The 12700-nt window shown below is 46.1% G+C and overlaps 2 protein-coding genes and 1 pseudogene across 4 annotated transcripts; all 3 read right to left on the bottom strand.

The window, feature by feature from the left end:
- Positions 1–3656: 3656 nt before the first annotated feature.
- Positions 3657–5194, bottom strand: LOC127315810 (small ribosomal subunit protein eS25y). The gene is made up of 4 exons (XM_051346261.2): positions 5050–5194; positions 4877–4951; positions 4642–4776; positions 3657–3935 (listed from the first exon to the last, which is right to left on the bottom strand). Exons 1-4 carry the CDS (start codon positions 5050–5052, stop codon positions 3822–3824), a joined length of 327 nt encoding a protein of 108 aa, XP_051202221.1. The 5' UTR covers positions 5053–5194; the 3' UTR covers positions 3657–3821.
- A 795-nt stretch (positions 5195–5989) lies between these two features.
- On the bottom strand, positions 5990–12588 carry LOC127315806 (putative F-box/FBD/LRR-repeat protein At5g56810). Of its 3 annotated transcripts, none has more exons than XM_051346259.2 (5): positions 12279–12588; positions 10936–11048; positions 6899–7702; positions 6648–6800; positions 5990–6573 (listed from the first exon to the last, which is right to left on the bottom strand). In XM_051346259.2, exons 1-5 carry the CDS (start codon positions 12322–12324, stop codon positions 6199–6201), a joined length of 1491 nt encoding a protein of 496 aa, XP_051202219.1. In that variant the 5' UTR covers positions 12325–12588; the 3' UTR covers positions 5990–6198. The 3 variants fall into 3 exon arrangements, with proteins under 3 accessions (XP_051202219.1, XP_071679517.1, XP_071679516.1); XM_071823416.1 differs by having other exon boundaries at positions 6899–7132; positions 12279–12586; XM_071823415.1 differs by lacking the exons at positions 10936–11048; positions 12279–12588 and adding an exon at positions 7996–8128.
- LOC127315807 (cation/calcium exchanger 1-like) lies at positions 7966–9315 on the bottom strand (annotated as a pseudogene).
- Positions 12589–12700: the final 112 nt, after the last annotated feature.

Genomic DNA, 12700 nt, shown 5'->3' with positions numbered 1-12700 from the left:
CTAGAAAATGGAATAAACAAATAAATACACCGTCAATAACTTTCAGACCATGTAACCCAGGGGGAGTGACTATTTATCAGTTGACCTAGAAATAGTTATGTCTCAGTCAACAATTATAGCCGCCTGAGATCTTAACATCCCTTTGAACTTGAAGATGTCTCAATACTTAGATCATACGGTCCTTAGGGTCGACTTAAAAGCAGTTATTTCTCAGGCATCCCATGAACAAGAGAGCTTGTAAAAAAATACATCAATACCAAGGAAAATATATCTATTTGTGAAATCTAGGGGTTGCAATAGCCTAATCGTGCAATACGAAATTGGCAAAAACGTGTTCTAGATAGCTAAAAGGGGGTATACATACATAACTTAATTTATTTATGGACGGGCCAGTGTCACTATGTGTTTCTACGGCCATACATTTGGGACTAAAAATGTCAAGAGTAGTTGTACACGTACAAAATCTTTATTGGTTTTTTTTTCGAAAAAAAAATTAGTGAATTGTTAGGACATACAAGTTTGTAGGACAGATTATAAAAAAGTAATTAAAGATAAGACAGCGAATGTTCCTTTGATGGTATCTTTATAAAAATTAACCTCTAAAATTTCTAAGTATTTTGGTTATTGCGCGCTTCTTATTTATTTAGTCTATGTTTCCAAAGAAGGATCAGAATTTGCAGCCTAACGAATCATTCATCTTATAAGATCTGAGATGCTGTAGAACATAAAGCACCTCATTTGATTTCTTTCTGTCTGCTGTATGGATTATTTCCTATCTAGTATCGTAGATCAGTTACCCGCGGAAGATCCACTCACGTACCACAGAACCAAATGTATATGTTTCTGGAAAAGTCATCTAGCTTCCAGCTGTATCATGGAACTGGACCAGGCCAGACTTGCTGTGGCGAGGAGAGACGAATCCAGAACCTGCTGGCCGCGTCTTCGGCTCCTTGACGCCTCAGTGTGTGACACTGCTTTAGCCGGTGGCCGTCTCCACAGCTTGAAGTCTGGGCTGCCCTCCCGTCGTGCGCCGTCGCGGGGCTCCCGCACTTCAGTGAAGAACTCTTAATTGCGCTCTCCCCTGGCTAGCCAAGGCCAGAAGCAAGGCGATCATCTGGAATATCTCGAAGCGCATGAACTCTGGTCTTCAACAGCTCCGGCCCCTCCGATCTCAATCATCCACGATGATGGAATATCCCTCATATATCGCCGTCGTGGCGACGGTGCCGTTCCGGCGCAGGGGCAGGGTCACCTGAACCAGCTGTAGCACTTGTCGCTGCTGCTCGCGGCCTTAGCGATCCCCGTGCACTTCGCCATGCCAGAGCCGCACCTGTGGAGGCCCGCGTCTGCGTGCACAGCTAGGACGGGGAGGTGCTCCACGCCATATGCTTCCACGCGCTCAACGTCCCGGCGCACGGGTCCCGTGATCTGAACTCGGTTCTAGAATGATGTAGAGGCAACTACATTCTACTGTTCATGCGAATCCACGGGATCTCATCCGTTAGATTTAGCAAATCAACTGGTGCATTATAGTAGTAGAGATAATGGCAAACCTTTTTAGTATGGATCCTCATTGCTGCAGAACACACCAGAAATAGATAATTTTATAACATGTTTTTATTGTCTTATCTCGAAGAAGGCTTCCGGTCTTAGTTGCCACACCAAACTACGGTCTTCAATATTGAAGAGTCATTATTGTATTTAAGTTCAAACACACACAAAAAAAAAACAGATTTGAGGTACAATAGTCCCAACAAAAAGTCGTTCTCTTATGGGAATTAAGCTTTTTGTGTGGAATTTTTGTGTTCAATAAAGTGGCCAATTATGATGTAATGGAAGTTCTTTAGGAAGATGGAAAAGAGACAAAGAATAGAAAAATAGTAAGTACTTACCACTTTTTTTCTCAAGAAGGCTTCCGGTCTTACTTGCCAGTTGCCACACCAAACTACGGTCTTCAATATTGAAGAGTCATTATGTGTATTTAAGTTCAAACACACAAAAAAAACAGATTTGAGGTAGTCCCAACAAAAAAAAGCGTTCTCTTATTTGATTTTCTGGTGTACTGCCATAAATCCATAACATAAGCTGCACGGTTTCCCTAATGAAGGTTATCCACCGGAAATAACATTAAATCTTTGTATGGAAAAATATTTTCAAAACAGATTTATAACACCTCGGGTTTAGAGAAATATATATAGACCATGGTTTGATCAATACTATAATTATTTGGAATAAAAGAAAAACAATACTAGCAGAAAAAATGTACTCCGCCTTCCTCTCGCATGGTATACTTTGGTTGGGTCTTAGGTTGTTTCTATGTTCTGTGAACTTTGTAGTAACTACTAAGGACTTGTTTACTATGGGATTGGAGACCGGAGGCGTTTTGGTGAAACCCTTATTTTCGGCACATCCACTTAAATACTCAAGGTGGTGACGATGACCCATAGGAACATGGTCTCTCTCCCGCCTCGAATGTGTTTTTATCGACATCACATCAGATCAATTGGTTCACTTTCGATCTTGGGTGCTGGTCTGCCCGTCCAGCAAGGGAAGCAATTGGGTGGTTGTGGATGAGTGGCCAAGGATTGCAAACATGTACTTGTGTGGGGTACATTCCCAGCCTATGATTGTCAACTAATCTCATTGTTCACAGCCAGTCTTCAGAGCTTGTATTGCGATTTTCAATGTAATTTTAATTTCTACTTGTCATCTTGCTCTTCTATTTTTCTTAATAACGTCAGATAAGGGTTACCCTATTGGTGACTTCTATATACTTGGAAAAAAAAACGTTGTGGTAGAAAAGATAGGAATTGCAGTAAAGATGGACGAGGGCAAAAGGCATCACTATGGAGGTCAAGAGACGACCATTCAGGAACCTTCGGCATGCAGAAATCATGAAATGGAAAACAAATGATGTACTACCTCCATCCACAAATAAGTGGACATCTAGCACTAAACTTTGTTCACAAAAAATGTACTCCTATCTTCTCAATGCACTTTAATTGCTTCTCTCTCATCACACGGAAATCAAACCCAATAATATTAAGCATATGTTCTCCTTGTTTTCTACGAACACTTAGCTCATTGGAGATGAACTAATTAAAGAGGGGAGATGCATCTTCCCAATGCATTTTTTACTTCACTTCATAATGTATCTTGAAACCCCGCACGGACACTTATTTGTGGACCGAGGGAGTAATGATGATATAATGTATCTTGAAAACCCCGCCGGTACACTTATTTGTGGACGAAGGGAGTAATGATGAGGCAAGTTGTGATACAAGGATAGAAGAGTGCACACTGTTTAACTGTAGAGGGAGATTTAAAGGAACAAATTAAGATCATCAGAGATGGTATCTAAACTAAGAAATAAACCAATCGAAACTTCACTTCAATACACATAGCATGGCAGTAAATAACACTGCCTCCGATCGATACATATAACTGGTCATGGTCTTTAGTTCAAATTCACAGCACTTAAGATCAACAGGGTTGTAGAAACAATTGTAAAACAGGGTTGTCAAACCGATTGACTGAAGCAAGTCAGATTCACAATAGGCAACAGACAAATAAACACATACAGTAGGATTTATCCTAACATATGAACAGTCAAACATGCAAGAATCCATCAACGAAAATGAGACATTGTAACGATATAAAAGACAAACCAGCACAGTACTCAATCACATTCAAAATCTTTCAAATGCTGAAGTGCCTCGTTCAACAAAACATTAGCGAACTTGATAGAAGATAAACGATTCTAAAGTAGACATGGATCACAGACACAGGCCATTGATGATAAAGAGTGACAACACCACACCCTAAGTGTTGGTAGCACGGGTGTAGATCTGCTGGCTTGAGTGAATCGAAACCATGCGGATGAGGCCACGCTCCTCAAGATCCTTGATAGCCCTGCGAGCAAGGGAACCATTGATCTGCAACCACAATGGCAAAAGGAAAAATTAGCTGGTTGGCAAATGGATGAATTAACAGAAAGTAGACATGAATGTTGTACAGTGTAATTAGGCTAAGAACAAGATACCAGCAGCACAGGCTGTAAGGTATAGAAAGTCCTACGAATAAAATGTTAAGGGAATGGTCCATATTTAAATCAGTTCACAAACACAGCTCACTAGTGTTGGCAAACAATTATAACCTGCTCATTACACGAGGAATCAATATACTTTCAAACATGCATCAGGTATAAAAGCAAACTTGCATCTAGCAAATCAAACCAGACTTCCAAGAATCAAACAAGCATCTTAAATCATTTATCTAACACAATTCAGCAAATCGGATGTCTTCTAAAACATTCGGTTCTTAACTAAGCACGAATGAAAACACATAACGGCAGAGGCAGTGATGTGCTGAACACAGCAGATGTAATGCAGACCATCACATACATGACAATGATTCAAGCTGACATAGCAACGACTTTTAGCTAAGTCACGCGATAATCTTTAGCAATTTGCAAGATAAACTACGCATACATAACTAGCAATGCGATATCCACAAATTATAGACTAGACAAGAACAATATCGTTCAGCGCACATCGCAAATCTACATCGCATCAGAATACAATTAGCACAGAATTTTCGATGCGCATGCATAAAGAGCAAACGTGGGCAGGGGAAGATTACCCGAAGCCTCTCAGAGAGGACGGAAGGTGTGATCTGCTTGTACTTGGGCGCCTCGGTGATGAGCTTGTCGTAGGTGGCCTGGTCGAACAGCACCGCGTTGTTCACCTTCTCCTTTTGCTTTCCCTTGCTCCACTTCTGCATCAACCAACAAACAAATCCACCATGAGAAACCTCGGCAGATCCGGAAACGAGCGACGGAAAGTGAAGAGAAATTCAGAAAGAGAGATAGCGTCACCTTCTTCTTCTGCTTGCCACCGCCAGACTTGGCCGGCTTGGACGACGGCGGCGGGGCCTTCTCCTTCTTCGGGGCCTGGGGAAGGACAGAGCGACGAACAGGAAAACGGATCAGCACGCCGCGGTGAGTCGATGGGCACCGGTGGAAGACCACGGGCGGGATAGACAACGTACCATCTCGGGAGCGGCGGTGGTTCGACGACTGCGGCCGGCGGCGCGGGAGAAGGGAGCAGAGGAGCAGGAGGCTGTGACGGCGGCGCGCTAGGGTTTTCGGGAGCCTGGTGGGCTGGATATATATAGCACGCTCGGTGTCGCCTCGGCCGTACGATCAGATCGGAGGGTGGAGGGGGCACCACAGGCAAGCCAGGTAGGCTTTCGCAGCCATGGGCTGATGCCACGCACACGATCCTGATCGGACGGACAGAAGCTACTCCCGCTGGCGTGCTAATGTACACCGCACGATCATGAGCACACATCGCACTTCAGTTGCTGCTTTCGTCCCAGGATACTCTTTGCTGGAAGGTTAATCCAGCCAAAATTTTCGATTGTGAACGAATAATATAATCAACACTGAGTATTTATAAGATCCTTCCAAGACACCCTCTCTTGCTTAGGTTTTCTCTTTTTAGGTTCTCGGCATATCAAAATCATTATAGGAAATTCTTTTATACCGGTGTGGAGAGGTCTCGAGCTAGAGAGAGACGAGATAGCGTGACAACGCCTTGTGTCCGGCGCCCCGAGGTCAACCCCAAGTGTGGCAATTTACAACGCCTTGTGTCCGGCGCCCCGAGGTCAACCCCAAGTGTGGCAATTTTCTCTGCGCCCACAATAGCCCTCGCAGGGCTATGTGGGTGCGAGTAAGGGCCTAACAAATTAAATTTCGTTTCATATAAGTCAAAGTTGTCTTTTAGGCAAACTAAATTGGAAGGAAGAAATTTTTTATTTTATTTAAGAACTACTTGAATTTTTCAGTCTAAACAAATCCATTGAATCGGGTAGCCAACAACAACAAACAGAAAAGATCCTCTTTAATAAAGAGCGAAAATCATCTATCTACTAAAACTAAGATCCACGCACACGATAGGTTTTTTTTTAAAAAAGAACAGGTTCAATAATCCATCAAAGAAAAAATGGTTTAGCTATAATAATAATTTGATTAAAGTCACAACACACTCCACCTTTAAAATAACTTATCCAATAATCTAAGGAACAAAGCATGGTATCAAGTTTAAATGATCATACATGGCGCAAGTAAGATAACTTATATGACATCTACCACCCTCCATCAGCATTTCACCGGCTGCAAGCTTATGACATCAACCATCATCCACTCGAATGACACCGTGTGCAAGGCTCCAGAACACTCAGCTTAGCTGTAGGCGGGACTTCATCCTCAATGAACCTTCTTATAGCCACGACCGTTCTAGAGGCTTCCTTGAGATCAGACTTACTAATGGGCCAACACTTTTTACTATTTTTTCCACAACGTATGTGACTACCACGAAGGGTGTCCAACATAAGGAACTCAAGTGAGACTGCGTTCTTCACAATGCAGCATGTTAGCTCAACCAAGCTCTTTGCAGAGTTGAACCCTATGATCTCCACACGCTTCAGGCAGACATGGCGATTCTCAGGCAGCTGCCTCAAATGTGAGGGACCTCCAAAAACTGATTCATGCTCCACATATTCCTGAGATACCTGAAGATGGAATAAAAAACGAAATTGAATCGATGGACCCACTTAGTAAACCAACAGAATGAACAGTGACTTACATCCAAGAACAAAGTCTCCAAGGAAGGAGATGCATCCAAGAAAGAAACCAGATAAAAATAATCATAGGATGGGGAAAATGTCTCTCCCGTAATTTGAATACTCAGGTGCTTGAGGTAGATGAATTTGGTAGGCAGCATCGGTGTATTAACCACCTGCACAACAAATATATGTACTGTTCAGATTAATTATATGCACAAGGTATGACTGCTGTTGTACGCATGTATAGCAGTACTAAGTCTTTTAATTATACCTCATCATCTGAACCTAAATTAAGAGTCTCAAGATTTGGCATAATGGACGGCAGCTCAGCAAGCGCATAACAGACGACTTTGGGACAGCGCATGCGCAAGTCCTTCATGCACAATGCTTCTCTGAGTGAGAGTTTAATATTTTCTCCGCTAACGTCAATACTGGAGAGATTTGGAGCTTTGATGTCTATCACTTGAAGCCCCCAGCATCCAACAACACTCAGGCAGGTGAACCGCTGCAGCATGCAAGGTATCTTTAGGAAATTTATCTCCTTGCAATCATAAAGTTTCAACTGCTCCAAAGCAGGGGAGTTGGAAATAAAGCACCCTAATTCATCCCCAGTAGTACGCACAGAACACAGATGCAAACTTCTTAGGCTTCTCAAGGGGCCAAGTTCAGCCATGAGACGGAAGGTACAAGAGCCAAGTTGAAGATACTGAATTGAGTTTCTAACTCCATCAGATAAAAGTGAGCATGGGAAGTTGTACTTTTTATATAGCTTAAGGGTGAGCTCCTCAATCCCTGGTGTAACAGCAAACTGGAGCCAACTGTTGATATGAGGAAAGGTATGGTCATCGTCACCTAAATTAAGCTTCAATATCTTCAAGCCAATTCCGGAGTGGTTCCTAATTATGCTGTCAATTTTGCAGCTCAAATTTCCTCCATGTCCCTTGGAGCAAAGCGTATTCCAGTCCAAGGTGAGGTTGGGATAGTACGTCCAGAAATGTAGAAAGGCGCGAGAAAGGCAAGCAGCACGAGCAGCATCACGCATTGGCATTAGAGAATGTATACGATGCCAGATGTTCTGCATGCAATGGAATTCCAATCAGAGAAAGGAAAAAAGTAGAACCACATGGAGTATCGTCTACCCCAGGCAGCTCTTTGCATGATTGCACATAGTGCGCTATATTACATAGGTAGATGGTGCAACTAACGTAACAGTATCAGCAAACTTAGCATTGCATAGAGAAATTTTCTTCACAGTGTTACTAATGGCTTTTTGATAATTATGATATTTAATCTTGAGAGTGGATTCTGTGACCGGGTGTATACGTGAGCACGCGCCCGTTGCCATTGGATTTGCTTTAAGATTCTCACTTTATGGGGAGATGTTAACGGGCATCATACGGCGTCGAATCTACTTAGTTGACCACGCGAAGTGAGCTGAGCTGCAACCGCTAGAGGACATCATCGTTCAGAGTTTTTTAGTGCTTTCTGTGCTGGTTTGGATCATCTCTTGGACGGGGCGGTGTTCACGCTGACGCTTGCTGCGTGGCTCGCTGCTACCAGAGGCCGAGGCTGTTGAGGACGCGGGTGCCGAAGAAGCAGAGGTAGATGACGATGAGCCCGACCCCGTACAGCCGACCCAGCCGCATCCCCCTCGCCGGCACCACCAGCAGCGCCCACGCGAGCCCGGCGAACAGGAACGCCACCGTCTCGTACACCGCCCCGTCCGCCGGGATCGTGAAGGGCGCCGGGTACTGCGCGTCCGCCGCCAGCGTGAGCGACAGCCCGAGCCCCACCACCGTGTTGAAGAGCGGGCCGGCGTAGCAGGCCGACACGGCCGTCGCGCGCCGCCGGGCCCGCCGTGCGTGGCCATGGCGACGTTGGAGACCAGGTCCCCCGGCGAGTCCCCCCACGCCAGCACCGTGACGCGCGCGCACGCCCGAGTCAACGCCCACCATGTAACCGATGGCCACCAGCGGCGCCACCAGCTCCCGCGCCGGCGTGTGGGCCACGCACGCTCATCGGGAACCCCGCGGCCAGCCACGGCACGCGGTGACGCCGGCTGCGGGCGCGGAGCCGGCGTCCGTGGTGGACGCGGCGAGGGCCGCCGGGAGGAGGCCCGGGAAGGCGGCCGCGAGCAGGATGCCGACGCCGTGGCCGTGGTCGAGCGAGGCCGCCGCGGCGCTGCGCGAGGTGAAGGTCGTGGCGACGAGGACCGGCGCCAGCGCGGCGGAGGCCACGGCGTAGGGCTTGCGCCAGCGGTGCCCCGCGATGTCCGGGATGGTCAGGCGCCGCGGGAGGTAGAGCGGCATGGTGAGCGCGTGCAGGACGCGTTGAAGACACGATTTTTCGCCGGGTCCGTCGGCCGCGGAGTGGGACGGCGAGGGGTGGGGCGTCGCCGTCGAGGAGGAGCGGCTCGGCGAGGTCCGGCTTGCTCGCGCCGGCGCAGCAGCAGGAGGTCCAGACGAGGACGACGTAGGCGGCGTAGAGGGAGACGAAGGCCGCGGCGACCCAGACGGTGACCGTGCCGGTGGCGAGGACGGCCACGAGGAAGCAGAGCGCGAAGAAGAGGAAGCAGAGGTCGCGGACGAACCCGCTCAGCTCCACCACGGCCCCGCCTTCGCCGCCGCGGGAGGTAGAAGAGGACGAGGAGCCAGAGCAGAGAGGATTAGGTGGGGGTGTGAGGACCGGTCAAATCTGGTGAAACAGTTTTTTAGTAGTAGTATATCACCTCACGGGGGACTAACGCCGTTAGACACGTGTCGACTTCTGAGTGCGTGCTCACGTATACACCCGGTCACCAGGCTTCATCCGATTTAATCTTACCTGCATTAGAGCGCAAACTAATCAGTGATACAGCTTTCTGTGCACTTGTGTCAACCAAAATGCACAGTGATTTATTATTGTGCAATAGCATGTTATAAATTGGTCAGCATAGCAAAGAAACAGAAATATGGAACTTATGCATTGGATACAAAATTACAAATAGAACACCTAAACCAACAGAATCCCATGAAAGAGAATCAAGAAGTTTCGAAAAGGACATCATGAAATAACACACAATTCAAAGAGTCATTTGTTAATTAATGTCCTAGCATGAATAGTGAATCCAAATGATCAAATTTTCTAGACTTAATATGCTGTTACAGCACAACATTTCAGCATCGAAGCACTAACACATTATCATACTTAAGTTATTAAGACTGACCATTTTTTATACTCTTATCAAACAAATATGCATGGTCAGCATCCTTAGGCCTGCTCAATATTATGTTCCAATCATACAAACTTGGCATGGCTCCCAATTGTTGTATCAGGGATCACATGTTACAGCTATTGGACTTAAGAGTAAAAAAGGAATTTAATGATGCTTGCCATGCCTTATGGCCATTGGCTAGGCTGTACCTTTTAAGGAAGCTAGATTTAATGGTAAGTGCATCAATACAAAAACAGCTGACAATAATTTGACATCCTCTATGCTTAAGATATGTTAAATACTCCCTCCGTTCAGTAATGTAAGGCCTTCTAGCTTTTTTTGTAAATGCATGTACCTAGAGGCGTTTTAGTGTGTAGGTTCACTCATTTTGGTCCGTACATAGTCCAATTTGAAATATCTAAAAGGTCTTAAATTAGTGACCAGAGGAAGTACATATTTATGGGGAGAAGACAATTGCAATCTCAACATTATGTTTAAGAACAAGTGTTATATAACTACCTTCAGAAATACTGATGGGGTTGTTAGTTCAAGGCTGGACAGCTCTCATAAGATCCTAGGCTGTTATGATTATGGTGTATGCTTTATCAGACACAGCACCTATATCAACTATCGAACACCATAAGCAGTCTATGTGTCATTATTATGTATATATGCTCTGTCTCGGTATGGCAGGACAAGTAAGAGAAGAATGGAATGAGTATTGATCCGAGAAGTTCAGAGACACTGAGGTAATAGTATATAGATAATAAAATAGAATGTGTATTGATAATATAAATGTGATGGTGATTACCAGCCTTTGCACAAAGAAGTTAGAACAAAGCAAAGCTACCACTCTCTCCAGTCATCATGCATGACGTTGGGACAACATGCCAATGCATGCACACAGTACAGATCTGCTGTCGGAACTTCATAATTGGAGGGAGTAAGTCACTAGGGATATAGGACCATGACCAATTGAAGCACTAAAAGATATGCTTTCTCTGTTAATAAATAATACGCAGCTACCAGTGTCCTATGAATTACTGTGGTTAGAGCAGTCAGAGCGAAATTAAACTTGCAATCTAAGACACCATCAGAATTTTATGCTGTGGTACCTCTGGAAGGTATGGGATTGAATATGTCAATGTTTCACCATTTTGAGAATCACCATCGCCAATTTGTTGATAGGGCGAGTCCTTTCTTCTATTCAGTGTACCAATCAATCCATCTGCAACCCAACAACCATGGTTAATAGCGCATCTAACATAAACAGATCAGGGGGGGGGGGTTGCACGCAGAAACAGGCAACAATATCTTGAAATCTCCTCCCCTAACCAAATTTTTAGTACTGAAGTGTGAGCACTCACCTATGTGTTAGAAAAAAGACTCCTTTACAGCATCTCTAACGGATGATGTAAAACAAATAAAAATTTGGTGCCAAAAAACTGATTTTTAGGGCACCAGAGGTCAAAAATGGTGTTCGAGCAGATGCCCTATCCCTAATTGGGAAAAAAATTAGGACACACCCTAAAAATTTGCTTCTATATTTGGGGCCCAAGATGGCTGCCTTATCCTATGCCATATACCAAAACGCACTGTGGCACGGACTCGATGATTCCAGATGGTCCTCGCCGACGCAACGCACGCCACCGCCACGACTCCATTGGCATCCCTCAGCCCCGTCGTCATCTCACCGCTCATTTCCCGCCACTCCGGACCTCCGCCATAACCCCCCGCAGCCGCCTCTGAATCACAGAGCGCCACCACATGAATTCGCCTGAATCTGCCCGTTCCTCGTCCTGCCGCCGGTGGAGTTGGTCGTCACAACACCACGGCAACCTACCGAGGTCGATTAGCAACCACCGCTACCCCTATATGACTGCCGGCGAGCTGCTGCTTCTTGTGGAGCCCTCGGCGCTCGGTCAGCGCAGCGTCGCCAGATTTGGCCGCATGCCCGGCTCCCCCTTCAGCTCCAGTGCCGCCCACGCTGCCTTCCCTTGGCCTCCGACGGCCTCCGCCGGCCAAAGGTGAGCTCGCCGCCCGGCGACCATCAGATCCGCCTCCCTACCTCAGCACTGTCAGATCTAGTTTTAGGGCACTAGTTTTAGGGCATCTATTACAGCAAAAACTTTTCTGGTGCCTTAAGACCTTCTCTCTCCTGCCCTAAATTTTTTAGGGCACTAGTTTTTGGTGCCTTATTATACATCATATGATCTTATGGCTCTTTTTAACAAACAAATACGGATATGTGTTAAAAGGAACTCGATTGGGACCTAACCTACCCAAATGACAGTTCAATCTCAAACGTATTAAAATTTAATAGTATCCATCTGACACTAATCTAAACAAATCGATTACCAAACTACAGATAAAAAAATAGATGCATTTTTTATGAGTGAAGGAAATAGCAACTGGGTGAAACGAATCAGAGAGAGAGGGCGAGCGAGTTAAGGCTTACTCCGGGCTAGGACTTGGCGGCGACGGCGCTCCTGCTCGCGCTTCATGGATATGAGCCGCCAGCAGCGCCTGGAACTCTCGGCGGAGCCCGGCGTCAATGGAGACGTCGCGCTCGTCCACAGGGACGCGGAAGCCGCGCACTGCGGACCAGTGAGGGCGGGGGGGCAGGCAGCGACCAACCTTCCTGTGGCTCCCGGGAGACGGAGGCGGCAGCGGAAACGAGGTGCAGCGGCCGGAGATTGGCGGACGGCGGCCCCAAACCCTAGTGCGGAGCTCGGGAGTAAGATTTTTTTAAAAACAACCAATACCCGAAAAGTGTTTTTGCCAACCGGGGATTTGCACAAAAATAACCCAAAGTCAAAGAAAAGCAAAGACTGACCCTGCGGCGAAACTATTTCACCCATCTAACCCTTTTGTGTGGCG

This window comes from Lolium perenne, chromosome 7 (assembly GCF_019359855.2).
Source record: "Lolium perenne isolate Kyuss_39 chromosome 7, Kyuss_2.0, whole genome shotgun sequence".
Taxonomy (NCBI): domain Eukaryota; kingdom Viridiplantae; phylum Streptophyta; class Magnoliopsida; order Poales; family Poaceae; genus Lolium; species Lolium perenne.
Note: the sequence above shows the minus strand (reverse complement) of the source record. Positions and strands in the feature narration are given on the sequence as shown.